The sequence below is a fragment of the Tympanuchus pallidicinctus genome, unplaced genomic scaffold (assembly GCF_026119805.1).
Source record: "Tympanuchus pallidicinctus isolate F22 unplaced genomic scaffold, pur_lepc_1.0 scaffold6, whole genome shotgun sequence".
NCBI lineage: Eukaryota > Metazoa > Chordata > Aves > Galliformes > Phasianidae > Tympanuchus > Tympanuchus pallidicinctus.
Genome location: NW_026294780.1, coordinates 14,824,389 through 14,845,594, shown reverse-complemented (window position 1 = coordinate 14,845,594; position 21,206 = coordinate 14,824,389). Strand labels below are relative to the sequence as shown.

General features: G+C 35.6%; 1 protein-coding gene across 2 annotated transcripts in view; it reads right to left on the bottom strand.

Moving 5' to 3' along the window:
- The window catches only part of MYO16 (myosin XVI), a 345,270-nt gene that overhangs the window by 109,066 nt on the left and 214,998 nt on the right, over window positions 1-21,206 (bottom strand). For both annotated transcript variants that reach the window (XM_052705804.1, XM_052705803.1), the window contains exons 17-20: window positions 6,755-6,866; window positions 3,504-3,621; window positions 2,682-2,753; window positions 1,955-2,096 (exon numbers count right to left, since the gene is read on the bottom strand). In XM_052705804.1, coding sequence (XP_052561764.1) covers window positions 1,955-2,096; window positions 2,682-2,753; window positions 3,504-3,621; window positions 6,755-6,866 — 444 coding nt within the window. The remainder of the gene's footprint in view (window positions 1-1,954; window positions 2,097-2,681; window positions 2,754-3,503; window positions 3,622-6,754; window positions 6,867-21,206) is intronic.

Genomic DNA, 21,206 nt, shown 5'->3' with positions numbered 1-21,206 from the left:
CTGGATTAATTCACATATGAATTAAATTTGAACAACACATCACAGATTTGTGCAATGACTTGCACTAATACAAACTACATCTTAAACTGTGCTATGCCCTGATTTACTATGACGGGTGAATCAATACGATCAGGCTGTACAAAAAGAAAAGGTGCGGGTATGTTTTCCTATCTTAAGCTGGAGAATGCAATGCATTGAAATATCAATGAAGGAGACTGAACTTCATTTATGCTTAAAGTAAGCTATTTATCTTCAAGTTTTGAAACCTACCTCAGGCTGAGGTTAGCCTGCTAAAATTTAATATGACTTGTCAGCACTGCCAATATATCCTGAGCTTGTTAGTTCCCATTAGCCAACCTAAAAGAAAAATATTCTTTTTTCAAGAGTAGGTGTATGTTATATATATATAACATACATATAAATTAAAATATATATGTATAATTTTATATATGTATATATATATATATAATTATATATATATATATATATATAATTTCACATTCCTGACAATACCAAACCAATGTTGTGTTTTAGCTAGAACTTACAACATCACATAGACTTGAAGTTACTAAACAGATGGAAATAATTTCACAAAGAAATATTTTCACAAAGTAATAGTCACCTCAGGCAAATGTGATTGCAATAAAAATAGAGGGTAAATAATATTCAAAGAGCTTTGACTTTTTTTAAGAACCTATGATTTCTAGATATCATAGGACGCATTACTGAACAACAACGATAGTCAACACCGTATTGTGAGGATGTCATTCCTTGTTATAAACACAGTATTTCAAATAAACATGGATCTGGATGTTGCTCCTGCTTGATTGTCCACATGTCTGCAATTGTAAGGGGTTCAACAGTCAGAAACAGACCAAATAAAACCTCTCAATATCACTGTAAAGCCCTCCCTTTGCCTCCAACAGGTGTCACATATAACCAAGGAAAGGACAGAAAGCTCTGACTTTCTCAAGACAGCCTTTTCTGTTGGTTAAGCCTGTAGAAGCAAAATATTATTTAATATTAACTGGTCTACGTATAGGGTAGAAATAAAATAAAATAAAATAAAATAAAATAAAATAAAATAAAATAAAATAAAATAAAATAAAATAAAATAAAATAAAATAAAATAAAGTTTTCAAAATCATAACAGCCCTAAGAGAGCACAGATAACTATTTATTCTCTGAAACCAAGACAGATGGGATATATAGAAGAATTACTTTTCCTTTTTTTGTGAGTCTCAAATCTGTCTTCCATGGATTTCCATTTATCAACACTGCCAAAACACCTTATATTTGATGTTCATTAGAAAGTTCACCTGCACATGTGAGATGTTGAATCTTTGTTAATTCACATGCATATGACCATTTAATTAGGGCTCTTGTCTTAATTTGATGCTTTGATTCCACTGAAATTTCTTCTTTTCATTGTTGCTGTTGGGCTTTGACTGCCCCATTGATGCATGATAATTTGCTTTTTTTTTTTTTTTTTTTTTTCTATGAAACCACACTGGACAGCATCGTGCATTCAGCAGTGAGTGAAGTTTAAACGTTCACTTGGAAGTCTTTCAATAAAATCCTGTTTTTAATAACCTGTTCTAAGGCCACTGTTGTGGAGAGAAAGAAACAGCATCTTCTGCAGAAACTAAACGTCGGGCAGATATCTGTCTCTCGAAAGGCTTAATTCATTCTGTAATGTCATCTCTTAAGTGACTACTAATTCTACCTACCAATGAAGATAACTGCATAAAGTACCATGTCCACTCAAGCAAGCAAATAAAGAAACAAAATACAGAGGGAGTTATCTGAAACATTTGAGAAACATTTCAGTGATTTTAAAGATTCAAGCGCCAGTGCTATCATAAATGTGTTAAATGACACCACTGTGTTTCTATTATGGATCTGGATTTGAACGGATAATGGCATAGTTAATAGTTTGTCATGGTAATCCTACCTTTCAGCTTCATCTTGATTTTGGAGGTAGCAGTTGATTGTGTTGATTAGAAAGCTAAACAAACGACCATACAGAGATTTTGCCAAGAGATCCCGGTAAAATTCTGCCATCTCTATAGTGTGTCTCCGTACTATCATGTCTCCTAAGACAAACAGCAGAAAATGGAAATAAAACATATTGTAAAACTTGCCTTAAGTAATTTTAGTTACAGTAAGCCCTTCCACCTTTTTTTACTTCTCTTTTGCCATACCCATACATGCTACTACTGTTTTTCAGAAGCCTTCAGCAAAGATAAGAAATCTGTTAACACAAGATCTTCAGGTTGGAAAAATGAACTTTTTTCAATAGAAAAGGGTAGGTGTATTAAAGAGAACTAGTATTTTACTGAAAATAACTTTTTCAAAACTTATATTTTTAAAAAACACTCCTGCTGACTTCAATTCTTAGTATTAATATCAAATCTGTGACCTTGTCATATTTATAAGGTTTATAAAGCTAGGAGTCCATCTGCATCAAACTGCAAAACTGCTTTGCTCCATGTTATAAAGATAGTTCTGATTCAGTCTGACATACTGCATGGCAGATAATCCTGCATGTTCCTAACAGACAAGTTTAATATGGCATGAGAAATACAAAACAAAAATGATCAGTTTTAAAATTCTCAAATCAGAAGGATCAAAATGGCACCAAGCATGATCTATGAGAATGTAATCTTGGAAAAGATTACCTTTAAAATACTGAACATCAGTTGTTAAGGCTGAAGCAAACTCATCCGGTGAAACTTGCAGCATCCCTGCCACTGAAACAAAAAGAGAGTTTAAAGAAAGCCTGACCTGAGCTCCATAGCATATTACATTTTTTTTTATAACAGATTTTCTTGTTGTTCTTTTTTGAACATTGAAAGGACCCATACATTAAAAAACAAGAGCGCTATCATGGGAGTAATCAGAATTAACAAACATATACAATTGGATTAGCTATAATCAGACTATAATCAGCACTTTGTGAAGTTTGGAGTATGTGTGCATATTACATTACAGCTTTCTTTCCTCTTGAAAGGTTACTCGGGACTTTCCACAGCACTTGGCAGACTTTGTCTCTTACAGGAGTTAAGGTATGCTGCTTACAGACAATCTCTATCCATAAGCCACTCTGAGGAGATTTGTTAGCAACCAACAGGGCAAACTTCAAAGCGTGAAACCAAGAGACCCTCTTAAGGCACAGATTTTGAAAGGAATTTGACTCAGTGCAAATCGTTCAGCTGTTGACAAGCACCACATGAGTGTTTTAAAAGAAAGCCGCACAAAGCCTCCCTTGCAACTTCTTCTGGGAAATTACATTTGACTCTGAATTGAATAATTGACGACACTAGCATTTTATTTAGTCTCATAAAAATTCACAGTTTATAAAACATCCAATCAATGGGGCACTGGCCTTTCCAGAAGCAGATGCTGGCTCCCTGGAGCTGGGTTTCCACCTATCGGTGGCTCAGTGCAAGCTCCCTGCTGCAGGGTCGAGCAGCGGTCTTGCAAGGCCACATCCCACTGACCTTGCTCCAGCAGCTGCAGGTCTGACACCAGCGCTGTCTCGGTGTCTGTCAGGGTCGTAAAGCGAATGTCCCCCAGATGCAGAATTGCTGAGAGGATTACAAACAGGTTCTCCACCTCCTGCACATATTTCATGCACAATTAAAGATAAAGAAGAGATCTGTTGGGCACAACAGTGAAAGGCAATGCTCTATAGAAACACACACTCCACAAGTTTATATATCACTAAATTAAGAAGTATTCATGAGAGAACTAGTAACAGGAGATTCGGATTTAGAAATCAAACTGGAACCTACTGAGGACATAAAATGATAAGATCAACCTTTTGAGCTTTTGCTTTAACATAAATCACACCAGCTACTGAGTTAAGAAACCTCTTCAAGAACGTATGGAAAAAATACTGAACTATCTTTAATGGATGCATTATTTCTGCAGGAAACACATCTTCTCCATGGGAATTCTTCATTAAGTCAAACTCTGTATCTATGAAATGCAAGGTCAGTTTCTTCCTCAGCCAACTGCATCCCTGAGCAAAATGTCTTGCTTTAAATTACAGCAGGCTCCTGGCAGTAAAAGCCGTGCTTAAAGTTGCAAAGAAACAGAAGCAACTTCCTCGTCACCCATGATTGCATGCTATATTCAGATATCGCTAACACTGTGAAACAGATGTCTTTAAGGGCTTGGTTTTTCCTGCCTTCATTTTTACTACACCAGGAAAAGAACTAATGTTTATGTCTGTTCTTAAATTCAAGCCAAAAAAAAAAAAAAAAAAAAGAGCAAAAATGCTTAAAACATGAAAAAATGTGTGTACTTGGATGTTTTTTTCAAGTCAGTTATATAAGAACTGTGCTCCTACAAAATCATAAAACAGGAAATTTGATAACCACTATAGCATTACATGTCATTTATGTATAGCAAAGGTATTTGACATCTCTTACTTGAAATACTTTTGAAATATAATATTCTATAGAACCTGATTCTGTTGAACCAGTATAAGTGTAGAAGTGACAGCAAGAAGCCTTACCGGAATTTGTAGAGCAAAATTAAAAAAATAAACTGCAGATGAAATATATCCCCTTTGCCCTCTGGTGAGACTACACTGAATTTTGAACACAACAAAACCAAGCTTGAATAACTTTTCATCAGTTTGGGGAAAAAAAAAAAAAAAAAAAAAAAGAAAGACTTATCTTTTTCTTCTTGTTTCATTTTCTAATAATGCCTGAAAGCAGAGGACAATAAAAAAAGCTTACAGCACTTCTAGGAGACAGACTGAAGTGCCTTTGATTCTGTTTAAGCAGCTTTGATTCTTTAAACTATTTTAACAACTTCAATCTCTTATTGTGAGAGATAGATGGAAGCAGGGCAAGGGTTTATTTCTCTATTACAAAATTCCAAAGTTGAAGGTTAAAAAACCAAGATATATAAAAAACAAATAAACAAACAAAAACCTTTGTTGTCCTTATTTGTGGACAAACTATGAATAGTGTACATCTTGCAAGAAATGAATCACCATACTAATCTGGCATTCAAGCCAGGGTGATACATCTTATTTCTTGCTCTTGGGCAAGGCCTAATGCCATACTAACACAGCACAGTTCTTTGTTAGTTCAGAACTGGTTTGGGGATGACTGTATCACACTGACTTGTGTGTGTTTGGAGGGGGGAAGAGGGGTAAGGGAGGGGGAGGGGGAAAGACAGCTGTTGTTTTTTTTTTTGTAGTTTTGGGAAGGCCTCAGATTTAGTTCAGGTTCTAAACCCTTGAAGACTTTTGCATCGTATTCTAAGGTACATATTCTTTCAGATTTAAAACAAGCGTTTAATAATCATTAAGGTACTTTGCAGAGTTTCACTGAAGACTGCTTAAAAATGTTCATGTAGCTCTTCAAAGAGACCATCTGATCTATTACTGAATGTGAACAGATAGTAAAAAACTAATACACACGGAACTCTCCATGTATCTTAGAAGTAAGGGGTAGTATTTTTAGGATAAACATTTTATTTATGTTATTCCATAGAATAGATCAGCCTGCAGTACTCTCAGACTCCACAGATCACCAATCTATAATCATTTTAATGCTATTTGGATGTGGAGGAGCTTTGAAGCTCACTCATACTTCTCTGAGATGCCACATTCTTCCAGAATTCTCAGCAAGGTCAAGAGCTCAATCTCAAAACACTGCGTTTTTCTACAGTCTTTAAAATGTGATTAGCTATGCATTCTATTACTTATTTATTAAAGAAACACCTTCCTGAGTGGAACAAAAAGATTAATGAAGGAGCTGGAGAGATGCACCCCTATATGAACCCCGCGCTAAACGCTGGGATTCTGGAAAAGCATGGAACTTCTGCTGTTCAATTTTCCAGGTGCTGAGCTTAAGACATTAGAAGTAAAGGATAATTATGCTAAATGTAGCTATATGTGTTCAATTTCGTATATAGCCACGTGAATGTTCATGGGGAAAAATTAACAACAAACCTGAAACATTTCTTTATATCAAAATGTGGAATAGGTTACCAAAGAAGATTTGTTACTTCCTTAATTAGGGAATATATAGCTTATAGAAGTTCTTATGATCAGCCCCCCATTTTTTCTTCACATTTCAGTGTGATTCCCCTCACACTGTGCTTCAAAAGCTTTTATTGATTAATTTTCTAAATATCTTCTTCATAATTGCAATAAGATTGAAGGCAAACATCAAACCTATTTTCTTGTTGTTTTCTTGGCATTAAGTTAGCTTTTTCAATGTACCCTGCCCTAATTTTATTTCACTTAATATGTATTTACTTCTGATGTTGCTAGTAAATGCCTTTGGAATGTGTGTTTCACAAAATTAAAAGGGACAGTAAGATAAGTGGGAAGGGGGAAAATTTCTGTGGGTTTTATAAGGTTTCTGTCATATGGGATTTGATTGTTTCTTTTTATCTATGTAATTTAATTGTTCAGAATATTATACCTTGAAGCTGTTTTGCGAATCTTTAAGAATGAAAGAGATTTACATTGTTGGTGCAGTGTCTAATTAAAAGTGATTACAGTAATTTCCCTGGGGTGAAGTAGTATTTTGTATTCTTTCAAGGTCTTTACCAGTAGGAAAAAAGAAAAAAAAGAAAAAAAGAAAAAAAAGAAAAAAAAGCAATAGACAAAAAGAGGCTTCTTTTCTCCACAAATGGTTATTGGTGAGAGTTCTTCATGACTTGCTTTCATGAAGTAATGCTGCCATTTTATTTGCAAATAACATAAACTTGTGTAACTCACCAGGCTATTGAATCCCATAGCACTAAGAGCTTCTTTCAGAACTGTTAATTTCTCCCTGTTTTGAGGGTTAGCTGTTAGCATTGTCTCTTCCAGCCCAGCTTGGCTTAGGTACCTGAACAGGGGAAAATCAGCATATTGAGTATTCCAATGCTGGTGGCAAAATCAAGCTGATGAGGTTAAAAGCCATCTCTTCCCCTTCTAATCAGAGATTTATCACAGATTTCCAAGCCATCAAAGGGAACAGTACCTATGACAGAGTGCTACCCATCTCCTTCCTTAAGCTCTTACTTAGCACCACATTCCTTAAATGCTGGTATAAACTCACAGACTACAGCTGCAAAGCCTGTATGGACAACATTCACTGAACATGTACACATGAACACTGTACATGGACAAAAAAAATCACATTTCTGAATTTCACACTGAAGTGAGATTGCTTCATTTTTGTGTTCGGCTTTGTGTTTGGATACTTTCACCCTGTATTTATCTCAGAAAAAAGAATTGTTAAAAGGAAATCAGTGTGCCTTCCCCAGCTCTGAACTTTAGCCTGACTTGTAAACTAACATTTCAGAATTAAATTATACCACTGAGATTTTTGCCATTCTTGCAGTACCAGAGATTCCCCTTCAGAAGAAAGATTTGAGGAGATCCTTTGATAACTCTAGTTGCTTAAACCCTCGTGGCTCAGGAAGAGAGCTCCTATCTGCTTCATTCTGTGATCGTAGTCTCCCTTAGCAGCTGAAAGGGCGACAGGCATACTCAGTCTCTCCTAGAACAAAGTACTAAGTAAGTACACAGTGTACAAAGTACATACAGCCCTTTAGCTGTACTGTGTTACACAAAACTGTGAAGCAAAAGGATACTGTAAAACCTTTGTAAAAATAATGATTAGGTGACAGAAAGAGAGGCAGCTAGCCCAGCAGCTAATGCAGGGGAAAGAAACAGAACCAACATAAAACAGTATTAAAACAAAACAGAATAAGCGAAAACTACAGTACAAAAGACTAGGGAAAAGAACAGCAATCTAACCTTTTTAACAATTTTTTCTCACCCATCTGAAATACATCTATGGGCACAACAGTACTATTAGGGCACCATGGAGGGCGTGATTTCAAAATGAAAATGTTCGCACGGATAGTTCAGTACTGATCTTGTAAAAGCGGTAGCTCTTATAAAGTTCATCTTTTGTGTGATTATATGCAGCTTTTAGAAACAGGTAAAGGAATACTTTAATATTTACATCTTCATAGCTGATAATGAGCTTTACAATATACACGTCATGAAATACCCTGTGCATTTTTAACAGATTGATAGTGGGTTCACCAGTGTGGATTTGGCTTGGATTGATATTGGTATATGCTACCTCAACAGGTGGGGCTAAGAGAGAATGATGGGAAAAATGTATGCCCAGGTGCATAAGCACTTTCTGCACCCACAGAAGAACTCAACAAGCAGACATTTCAAGTACAAACAAGCCTCATATCACAGTGGCTAAAGCCTATGCATTAATACAACCTTTGAGAACATGGTTCTGTGTTCATCACTGCCAGAGCACAGCATTTCCTGGAGCTTACTAAAAGTACATGGGCTTTTTTCCCCAAAATGGTAAATAGAAATGATAGCACATCTGTCAAATTAGCTAGAAGCAGATAATAAAGAGTGTATGCCAAATCTGTGGGTTTGATTTGTGGTTTTTTTTGTTGTTGTTTTCTGTTTTTTGGATTTTTTTTCCACATTGCCTGTATGTTTCAAAAGGAAGCTAGAATAAACCTGATGCTGAACCTGGCACAGAATTTACTGGTATAAAGGTTAATCCAGCAGAAAATTTTCCATAGATCTTAACTGCTTTGTGATTTTATCGGTCACAGTGCTGCATCAGCCTGCTGCAATATCAATCTGTAATTGGGAGATTTGCAGCAGCATCTATTTTGCTTTCAAAACATCCTATTGTTGAATGGCTGGAGGAGTTGGAATTTTATGGCCATGCTTGCAAAGAAGGCTCATTGCTGAAGTTCTTGCTGAAGAACTCTGTGTCTCACAGGTTACTGAGCAGGAGATACTCTCTTTCGCTCAAGAGAATATTTTATACTGTTCTTATCTAGGCAACTCAACTTCATTAGCTCTTTTTAGCATAGCTAAAGTGCTGTTGGATATTGCAGCAACAGAAAGTATATGAACACCACAAACACTTATCAAGGCAGGCTATGGCATAGCAAAGTGACGCAGGATGCTGACTCCCTTGGAGGAACAGGCAGAGCTGTGATACGAACCAACATGCGGCAACTCTCGCCGTCAGCACGAGCATTTCTTGCTGATACAGCAGTGGGGCAAACTGGGCACCTGCCAATCCAGGCACCCGTAGCTCCATCAACCCAGCAATAAACTGCAGCATCTGCCGGGACATGCCTGCTGGAAGGCAACGTGACTTTCCTACTATAAACCTCCTCCAGTTTTAATCAGCAGGTGTGCTGGTGCCCTTGGAAAAGGCTGAAGTTGGACTTTTCCTAAGGAGCGGTTGAATTTACAATCAGTTTCCCTAGTCTAAAGGCAATGAAGGTATTTTCTAACATGTCATGAGCCACACTGTTTTCCAAATTATTTTAAGAGTAATGAAAAATAATTTTTTTGAAGACATGAACATTGAATTATTGTATGCTTATTACATGAAACATATTATTAATGGTGGACAAATTGCATAGAGTGCCTAGAAGTGTTGATGGATATCATACAACTCCCCAAAATACATAAACTGTACACTAGAACAGAGTAAGTGCACTATACTGACTGAACAAGGAAAAACAGACCACATTTTTTCTAATTACTCTTAAGTTCATTCTACCTTAGAAGAACAGCAAAATTTAGACAGAAATATAAACTGTTCTGTGCTTGTAAAACTATTTCCTGCCAACTCCTTCTTAGCCCTTTAAAGACCCCAAATGAAAAAGATGACAAATGCCTGAGACATCCTAAGTACCAACACTATTACTTTCACCTCTTCATGTGTAAGAACCAGAGTTCAAAAAGAATTCTAAATTGTCACCTTTCCTACAAAAATAAGGAAGGAGGAAAGAGATGTCTCATACTCTAAAAGTTCTAACACAAATTAAACACATTTCTCTGGAGGCACATCGTTATTCTGTAGTAAATATTTTTAAATATTTGCAAATATTTTTAGTAAGTGCAGCTTCTCTCTCATTTATGGAGCATTTTTTTCTCTTGACATTCAGGCAGCTTGGATAGAGTTGCATTGCTGCTGATAGAAGTGGATAGAACTGCTTAAAATTTCTATTGTGAACCTACTATGTAACTTCTGGTTATTACTTTAACTTCCCTTTTTGTTATCATAACTTGCAGTGTTAGAGCCATCCCATTTATGAAATTCTGTTCTATTACTAGAGTGTGTGCGATGTTTCTGTAAGTTTCTGTAACAAGTGCAAACCATACCTGGGGACTCTTAATTTCTTTGTTATTGAAAAATTTAGGACTACTGTTATATGTGTCAGAAGGGATGCTCCATAACGTCCAATGAATGCACATAGGTTACACACCAATTGTGGACTTACTTTATCAGAGTTCAATTTGTCTTACTTATTTATCTCTGAATGTGAATTCGCTCTGCAAATGCACACCCACACTGTTTACTGTGGCTTTAGAAAAAGATTCTCAAATTTTGGCTGAAGTTGAGAATTCTGGTTGAGGGTAGATGCTTAGAAAAGTGATGTTTATATCTCTAGTAAAAGTGATGAACCAACTCGTCTATGCATTTCTAATGATTACCTCCTTTTTACTGACTGCCTAACCATCTGTTTCAATGCTGCCATGTCAACATTTGCACTGGATTAGTATTCTCGTTAGACAGCTTATCAGCAGACAAAAAAGTTTTATGCACATGTGATCAGCGAATGTTTATTTTATTTTAAAAAAGAAATTCACTGATCCACAAAATGGGGTTCTGTTAGGAAGATGAATTAATCATAGAATCATAGAATGGTCTGGGTTGGAAAGGACCTCAAAGATCATCTTGTTTCAACCACCATGCCATGGGCAGGGTCGCCAACTACCAGACCAGGCTGCCCATAGCCTGGTACATAATCACGGTAAATAATTTCTCAGCCATCACGGCAATAACATACATCAAATTTTCAGGTAGGAGTATTAATGCTTTGTCCAAAAATATTTTTTAAAAGTGCTTACTATTACATGAAATTGTTTTTGTATTAACTGCAAAAGTTAACAATTACTCTTTACTTTTCTCATTATAACTGCTACAATCAACATCATTTATATTACTTCACTTACACCCGCAGCACACATCATAATTTGGTATCCGTATCTCAAACAATAAGAAGAAATATACAGGGACAAATGCCAGTTTACCTGAATAATAATGACTTTTGTAGTGTATCCACATTCCAAAGTTTCTAAGACAAGTATACTGGTAAAAGTTTTCTTTAAAGAAATACTTTCTGCTTCAACAATGGAGGAAATAGCAAAGAACTAAGACTAAAAAGTTTAAACTATCAGCTGCCTCTGTAAAAAACTCAGCAATACAATATTTTTTCTGGTTTGAATGATTGAAATTAAATTGATTTATTTTCTTTTGAACTGCATCTCAATAGCATCTAGTATCAAATGAAGTATTCTGCTTCATTCAACAAAAACAAAACATGTCGTTTCATTTCCTTACAAGAAAAGCAAAGGAAAGTAGGAGTCACAAAATTATTACAGAAGGTGAAAGTATTTTTTTATTCTGGTTTTTCTAATTGAGTTGTAACATTTCTAAAATCTATGAACAGCTAAGAAAATGATGATCTTCAAATTTGATAATTAGGGAATTTATTTGGGAAGAGGCTATCCCTAGTTCGGTTACAGTCGCTTACTCAGCACAGCCTGCAGAAAATACCTATAGCTCTTCTACTCTGTGCATCAGGCACATCATTTCAAAATGAGTTCAAAGCAGCTGGAGCATGGAGTTTGAACTTTCATGTCTCACATCCCAGGTCCAGTTCCTTCATGCTAGGCCAGAGAAGTTTAGCATAGTCAAGAACACTGCAGGCTTTCGAAAATCAGCTTTTCTTGATTTTCGTAAGTATATTCAAAACAAAGCCAGAAAACAATCACTTTCTGGCCATGAATCTACTTCCCTGATGTTGAAAAGCTGACTTACACTTTGATCAGAATTCAAGATATCCATATACTTCCCAACTACAGCCATCAAAGTCATCGGAGTCTCAAGGGAGACCTGAACTATTGACGTACATCACAGAGGGAGCCTCTTTAATCTCTGGCAAAAGAAAGGGTTACAAATGATATTTTGCACTAAATGTTTGGACAACTACAAACGTAAAGTACTTCAAACCATATTGTTTATTGCTGCCAAATAAGGGAAAAAAGGCCCTTGATACATGTGGCTGATCACAAAGAGAGATGTTGTCACAGGGACCCTAGAGGAGCAAGCCTTCCAGAGGTTTGTTACAAACTTTGATATTTCACTAACAGAACAAATAACATATTAGCAAAACACAGCCTAACACCTAACCACGCTGCATTCATAAAAACCAACACTTGAAATGTTCAAGTATTCTATATGGACAGACTCTCTACATCACACATGTATACACACACACACACACACACACATTATTGTTGTTTATCATATAAAACTGCAGTTCATTACAGTAGTTCAATTCCTATCTGACAGTGAAGCTGTCTGAAGAAGATTAGCAGGTTGCTTCCACTTGATCAGAAATTCCCTTTTGTCAGTAGAGCTAAAGTTGGATTCCAATTAAGGAAAAAGAAGAAGTTCTGGTTTTGCCAGATGGACACTTCATAAGGCTTTTCTGAAGTAAATACATTCTGCCATGAATAATTAAGAGATTGGTGGGATTACATTACCAAGTATTTCTAAGTCACTATAAAAATGTTGATTAAAGTCCAGAATTATGATAGAAAATTTTATACATATGTTTATATATATATATATATATATTTTTTTTTTTTTTAAGTTAACATCTAACCACTTGCTATACCTGCTGATAGAAGCTGAGTGCTGTCACATCTAAATGTTGTGAAACTTCCTGGACCATAGTAGGTTTGATATAAGGGAATACCATACAAGGAATAAGAGAATACACAATATAAAGATTAGCTCGAAGTCTTGAAATCTTACTACAGCTGGTAAGTCAGACCAATAAATGTGTTTAGTAATAATAAAGATTTCACATATCACAGCTAACATCTTCAATAATCAAGCTCAGGGACCTCCTGAAGTCCCTGACAAAATGAATTATTCTATGAAACACAGTGAACTTAGAATATACCTATTTTTGAACCTGAGAAAAATAATCATTTTGACCCCAAAGGAGAGAAAGATCAATGCTGGATGCATTACCTTGACCTCTGAACAGTTCCTAAAACACAAAAACTATCTAGCTCTTACAGCTTTCACATCACAGCAGAAGTATCTGATGACAAATTAGTTTTATTTAAGAAACAACAGGATTATTCACGCAGGATGTTCTAAAATCAAAACAATCTTACATGTGTGAGCCCAAGGATTTGTGCTCTCCATATCCCCTGCTTAGGTCAGCAGCTCTTTTCACTGTCAGTACTTTATCTGTCAGCCAAAAGAGTAGAAAATATTTCATATAATACTGCCTCAACAAGTAGTATTACCCTAATTATTTTATGAGGACTAAAATGTCTTTTCATCTCAGAAATAAATATTTGGCCAACATCTAAATAGTCTTCTTAAAAGTGAGATAATAAAGATTAAGAAAAACGAATATTAACAGTTTATTAACATAAAATTTCAAGACACAGACCACTTTCTACAGACTGGAAATCATAGAAAATCTCCTCTGGAACTTGTTTATTTATTTATTTTAATCTTCAATAGCTGTGGAAATAGAATTTGGATAAAGTCAGAAAAGTTTCACCAGTTGATTTAGAAAGGCTTAGGACAAACCCCAGGAATTTAGGAAAATATATCCCATTTGAGCTGCACTAGAATAAAAAGAATAACAGAAGACAAAATCAGAATTGTTATGATTAATGCTGGTAATGTGATCTCCAAGGTAATTCAATTTGATTTTCTATCTAGACAATAAATGACTTGTACCTTCCTCATGAAATTATTTATTCATGATTCTAGCAAAATGAATTAATAATAATAATCCTTTCTCATACAAAACCAGTGAGGGAAGATAAGATTTTTGTTTCAGAAAATGTTACTAAGCTTCTAGGTAAACAAGTACATTGAATGAGTTCAATCTTACCTTCTTTAGATATTAACTTCTACATTGCATTAACTGGGAAAAGATGGGATTCAACTAGTCACTACAGAGATTTTTCCTATTCCAACTATCACGCTGGGGCAGAAAATCACAATTTCCAAGATTTAGGAATAACCAAATCATCTTCCTGGTAAGAACCAGGAATATGAATGTGAACACAGCTAAAACAGTTGTGACGTTAACTTCTGAATCAGTAAGTTTTCTGTTCTGTAGCTGCTGCGGTGGATTTTCAAAGAACCTGCATGTTTGCACAGCAGATCCTGTCTAGATACAAAGAGTTGGATCTGATCTCTGGAGGCTTCTTTCAAACCAAGGGTAAAGGAAAATATTGTTTTGCTCTGTTTATGTTTCTTTAGTCGGTGAAAGGGGAAAATGTCATAATCTGTTCTTTTGTGAGATATCAGTGCAACTGGTTCCTCTGAGGAATGATGAGGTTTATGGTTTGCTTTCTTCTTCTGATCCACTTGCCAATGTGTCAGTTCTCTGCTATTAGCAGTTCTCTATGTAGCTAACACGAGAGAAAAAGAATCGTATCAGCTCTTATCTAGCACAACTGACCACACTCCCTAGAATATTTATTTTGGTAAAGGAGTCCAAGATCAGCAAGTGAAGAATTTTTACACGCAAGTGCCTAAGAATAAATATTTAACAAAAACAAATATTTAACTAAATACAGGACAGCATCAGTATTAATTTGTGCAATGCAAGTCACTGCGGATTATTTTATGAATCAAAAATCCTGGATTTTGTCTATAAATCCCTCCATTTTTTTTAATAAAAACAACTTACAAATAATACTGTTGTGTTCACTCACTAACTCCGAATAGCTAAGAAAAAAGATCCTGATATTTCATATTTACTTATTTACACAATCCAGCACATCCACCATTTTTTGTAGAATGTCATGCTGTATCCATGTGGAAACAGATGCATAAGTTATCCAAGCCTTTTCTGTGCTGTCCAACTGAAGAAAATAAGAATAGAGAAATGAAGTAAGAAATGAATGTGGTTTCAGAATACCATCCTCATCCTCAATATGATATCCTGCACATCTCTCCCAGCAGGCAGAGGTATCTAAGCTCTTTGTAATAGTGCTGACAAGCAGGAAATAGAATTGTCATGTCACTGTTTTGCATGAGCTGGCTGACAAGTCTCAGCTTTAGCAGACAGCACTTAACAATGTGTTCATATCTTGGAGAAGAGCACATCACTTACACCACATGGATTCGAATATGCCTATTTGAAGCTTTCATCTAATTCTGGTGATGTAAAGGATTTTGTTACAGCCATCAGCCAAAATTAAGTGACATTCATAAATGCACAAGTATTTTTTTTGTGCTAACTTCTATGCAACGTTGCATCAATTGTTCTAAAAACAAACACAGATCATGCACTCATGAAACCACGTTCAGTGGTTACAGGCCACTGGAATAAGATGGAGGAAGTGTTGTTGTTTTTTTCTTTCTGGGTTGATATGTACTGTGAAGTAGGAAAATTTATTGTGCTACTCTATGTTTTCCCAACTCAGTAAAACTTTTATGTGTAACTGACTTCAAGCTTGTGTTTGATCTCATGATTCCACTTCAATCTTAGTATTATCATAAATGTTCATATGAAGAATCAATGGAAGTTAAAACTTGGCACTCTATGGTGCACTTTGGTTCACAATAAAGGGCAGATGAAGTGCATAATGGACTGCAGGCAACAAGTAGTAATAGAAACCTAGTCTTCAGCATTGCCTACAATTTGAGGTGTCTCTGCTATGCTACACAATAGGCCACAAAATCTTAACTTACATCTTAAATATCTATACTTCAATATTTAAAACAAAGACAGTATTAATTGGACTTCCCTTACTACAAAGTCTCAAATCTTCATGAATTGATGCTTTGTTGCTAGAAAATCCTCAAGAAGATCAACGTCATAGGAGGGTAGAGAAGTATTTCATAATCAAGTTCCAGCTCCAACACAACCGATGTATGTGTTGTGGATGTCATTTAATGTGACACTATATTAAGAAGCACAGATTAACAAGCTAAATCCTTTCCTTCCCCTTACTAATGATGCTCAGTGAACCATGTACCTGCACAATCATGTGAAAAATGTGTGGCTTTTGCCTGTGCAGTGCATATCACTCCTTCCCATCCAGCTTAGGGCAGCAACCCTGATTAAGCATAGTGGTCATCACTGAAAATTCAATATTACCAGCTCAGTTAATTTTTACCTTTAGCTAAGGTGAAATTGCAGTAGCAGAGATACACGTTAGTTCCAGATGAAATGTTATCCCTTATATGATCAGTTATCTAAAATCTAGGTCAGTTTACTGTCCTCACTTTAAATATTTGTTAAGTCCTTCTCAGAAATATGCTATATTTTTCTAATAGCTATTCCCATAACAGCTTCCTCCATCCCAAGTTTTAACTTAGGTATAAATAAAGATTGTGTTTAAGGATTGTTTTACTAGACTGGGAATGAATGACTTCATAGTTTTACATACGTTTTCCAAATTTTCCAAAATTTCTTCAAACATTATGAGGCAGAAGATATTGAGTGTGTAAATACAGGATACCACCTCTCAAAAATAAATGGTACTAACATGGACTACATTTTCAGCGTTGCATAATAAGAAATTACAACAAACATCATTACTTCTTTAGATCCACCATATGAATGTGAGAGGACAGTGTACTCTGCTTAGTGAGAAAAAGCTGCCTTGCACTTAGCACTGTTTGATATGTAAACAGAAATGAGATAAAGACAAAGCAAAACAGTTGGCATCAATGAAGAGAGCGACATTTACAAAACATGATAATGAATAGCTTCTAGTTGTGTTCTAGGGTTTTGGTTTTTTAAAGGAAAAATGGCACATTTTTGTTGCCTTTTCTCCTTTGTTTTCAACTTTTAAACCAATTTCAATCAGAACAAGATTTACATCCTTTGAAACTTGTTACACAGTACTACTGAGCTGTAATTACTGTTAACTATTTATTTAAGCGCACAGATTTCCGCTCAAGACTAGTGCAATAAAGCACCAAAAAAACTGCATTTTAAGAATTAACCTTGTTTATGTCAGTAGGTAAAGTGTAAGCACGTTAATAGATTAAATACTACAGATAGCTTTGGTGATAGCTAAAATAGAGCTCATGTTTGTATTTTTCTAAATTGAGAAAATTACATATTAAGATCTTTCGTAAACAGGGATCAGCACAGAAGTATTAAAATAGCCAGTAGGTTGTTCAGTAAACATGTTTGCCTTGACATTTTTGTAAAAAAAAATCTTGAATCAAGAAGTGCATACATATTACAAAATACATGATTTTTTACAGGCAGTGAATATACTCAAATGGAAAGTGAAAAAATACAGGCCAGTCTTTATCCTCAAAATGTCAAATGTCTTCAGGCTAAACTCAAGCATGCATTTTTTTTCAATTGTCTTGATATTCCTGTGAAATAGACTTTAATCAGAAGCTCCAGCCTCTCTTTCTAAAATTGCCATGAAAATGTAAATCGAGGATAATTTAATTCAAGAAAAAAAAAATGAATGCACAAGAGGAGTGACTCAAAATAGGATTTTTTACAGCCCTGATGAAATTATTAGAAATAAGAACGGCAGCATACATTACAGTGTCTGTTTCTCTGATTCCTATTGTTCAGTATTTCATATGCCAGAATCACTCAGGAGATCACAATCACTTTATCTGTACAACTTCAAAGTTGAATACACACTAAAGAACAAGCATGATGATGGCAATGAAGATGGTGATAATAAAGAAGCAGCAAGTACTGATCACTGATGAACATGTAAAGAAAATAAGTCAGTCTGCATGCAAGTGCAAACTGGTCCAATCCGTGTCCTGAAATGCTTCAGAAATTATGTATGAACTTCGCTCCTACCATCAAGAGTTATTTTATACTCCCCTGCTCAGACTTACTTTGGAACTAGTTGCCAGGTAGATGTCATTAAGTTTATGAGCCCCAAGGGATTTCTCCACCAGTGTTGGCTACATCTTTAATGCTGATTCATTAAATAAAGCTTACTGGGTTAAGAGCCACACTATCAGATCTACAATTCAAAAAAGTGCTTTGAGAACCTGCTTGTAACTTTCACTAGTATCCAGTTAAAACACTGCTAACATACTTCAAACTGATTTCGTATCACTGCAATCTCTAGATGAGCTGGTTTACAAGAAGCCCTCTTCCTCCTGTATATGAAGGTATGGCTATGTGTATTCAGCCATGTATACTAAACAAGTAATTGTGAACAGAGATCCCTTTTGCTACCTTGGCCAAAAAAGTAAAGGTCATCCAAATCACAAGTTGCTTTTGAAATACTGATTTATACATTATTTAATACCAGACCAGGGAGGAGACATTTTTAAGAAGTTTTAATACAGCATAATATAAATAATTGCTAACAATTATTTATTTGTCATGGGCTAAGAAATTCTCATACACTACATGAACACAAGTTGCTACAGTACCTGACTTTATCCGCTTGTTCTACAAAGCAAGAATATTCTTATTTTTGGAGTAAATATGTATATATTTGTGTATGCGCTCTGGTTAGCAACTGACTACTCTGAACCATTAGTGACCATCATCCCGATGTAAACAGGCACCTGCTTCTCCCACAGTCAGAAATCCCATGATACCAGGCACAGAGCTCAGTCAAGGGGAAGGCACGGCTGCTCCCACCTCCCCCTGCCCTGGTACCCACAGGCAAGACTGACAGCGATGGCAACAGGGTGGTTGTGTGTAGGTGTTTCTCTGCCATATTTTAAGCCCTGCCAGTAAAGCCAGGCTGGATTCATGAAAATTCATGAACGATCTGCTTCTGACATTCAATCTCCCAGGTTGGTTCCCTTTATCTCTCTTGAGGCAGTGAGTACTAGACATAAATGAGCCATATGCTTAGTGAACCTGAAGCAAATTTTGCAGGTGACACATTAAGAACTTGATTAAAGAGCCACATGTAAGTAAGTTATTTATGTTACACTGAATTTGCACTGCATAAAAGAAACTGATCTTCCCCTCCCCAAAAAAATCCACCTCCAGATTTACCTCCGTACTTCCATGGCTTGCGCACCTAAATAGGACAAAGAGACTCCCAGATCGAATCTTACTGCTAAAATCATATTGTAATTACACACAGAGATTTGCAGTTTGTACCATTTAGTTCCTTAGAGAAGTTACGGTGTTTTGAAAATGAAATGAACAATCTAAACTCAAAATAATAAAACAAAAAGAAACACAGAAGAAAGACAAAAGCAGAATAATTATGCCTTGGAATAGCCCTTTGTTTTTTCAGATATGTGGGAAGCTGGATGGGAAAAAGATTGGAGAGTGTTACAACTGCATGTTTGAAAAGCAGGCTCTGCCATAAACTACAGAACCTCATGATGGAATAATACACTCCCTGTTCCAGTTTTGACTCAAGGATCAACCTGATGCTGTAAGATATCTGAAGTTCAGTTAATCGTTGTACATATTTTACTGGAAGTTGCTCCACTCTTCTTAATTTTGTTATGTGATTGAAGAGGCCTGTTTAACAGAGGACTTTGCCCCAGAAATATGGCAAGTATACATAAAATGTATATATGTATATGTATACACGTATACATATACATATACAACATTTATTAAAATGGGAAAGCAATCACTGAGAACAAACATGATGAAAATGTGGGAAAGTACTACAGATACAAGAAAGTGCGTATACATCTTTAACAGTAAATCTTATTTCTCTAACTACACCTGAAAAAGGAAACAGGTGATTCACATGGAAGCAAACACAAATAAATCCTCAGAAATATTAGTATATAAGGATACACTCCCTTGCAGTAGCAGTTTTAACTCACTTGTGTTTGGGACAGAAAGGTGATAGAAAATAAAGCCCAACATAACAATGGTTTCAATAGGAAAAAGTTATCAAAAGAGGATCATACAGACATTCTCTGTGTTCTACTCATTATTGCAAAATTTCCGTGATATTTTCAATTCCCAGTTGTTTCCCAACAATTTCTTCTGTTAAATTATAATTTTGCTATTTAATAACATCATTTTCATGATTCATTTTATTGTGAAAGGCCTTAGATTTTTTTTCTCCAAGAGGCTGGCACTGTTTTATGTCTTGGTAATCCTCACCATGAAGCTGCTGTCAGTCAACCCGTGTCAAAATGAATGCTGCAATTTCTATCCAAGTTTAATACTAAGCTGTAATACCATCTCGGTAAACTGACTTCTACCCATTGAACTTGGTTATTGTAAAATTTCATAAAATTTAAAGCAGAATTTAGAATTAGAAGCATTTTTCATTAGCCAGAAATTACCTTTTTCTCTAAATGATGTTTCAAACACATTTTGTGTCTCAAATGGCATTTGCGTATTGTTTCAGTGCAGTGTTACATCATTTTAGTCAGTAGAAATTTTCTACTGAGTTCTTTATTTTAAAGGACTTTCTCAATTTGCACCATTCTTTGGATTTCTGCTAACAATTTTCTCACCTATGTTACTAATATTCAAGAAACACTGAAGCTTCATCTCATATGAGCAGAGGCCTTATTAGCACAGAGCCTGAATACATTTCTTCCCTGAAACACTCCAAACTATTCCCAGTTAGGTCTCCCCAGTGTATCTACTTGTCTGATCCTGGGTGATACTTGCACAGATTTGGTAAAAATGCAGCTCACCCATGTTAGATTCTAGCATATGTATGAAAATCATTACATATCCCCCAAAAACTGTATTAACTTAAATCTTTTGACTGCTAATCAAAAGTGAATAAAAACTATTGAAGCTATTCTTGAATCTACATTACCTACCTTTGATATCAACTAAATATATCAAGTTTCATACGACTTTTGGTGTATTGTAGTGAGCCGCAGCAGTAATACTTCATCCTGTGATTTCAAGAGATGTGTTGTGAACAAGAAAGAGAAAGTGAAAGAGTGAGGGAAGACCCTCTCCAAACAATATTCACAGACTGTCTGGCTGATGGTGATACAGCACAGGATACTCCCAGACTCTTCTGTCCAGCACTAAAATGCATAAAATCATTTTAGAAGCCAAGACTAACGAAGCTACCATTTTTATGACTGGTATAAAACTGAGATCTTAACAACTTCTGGTTATTAGCACTCAATTAACACATTCTTATG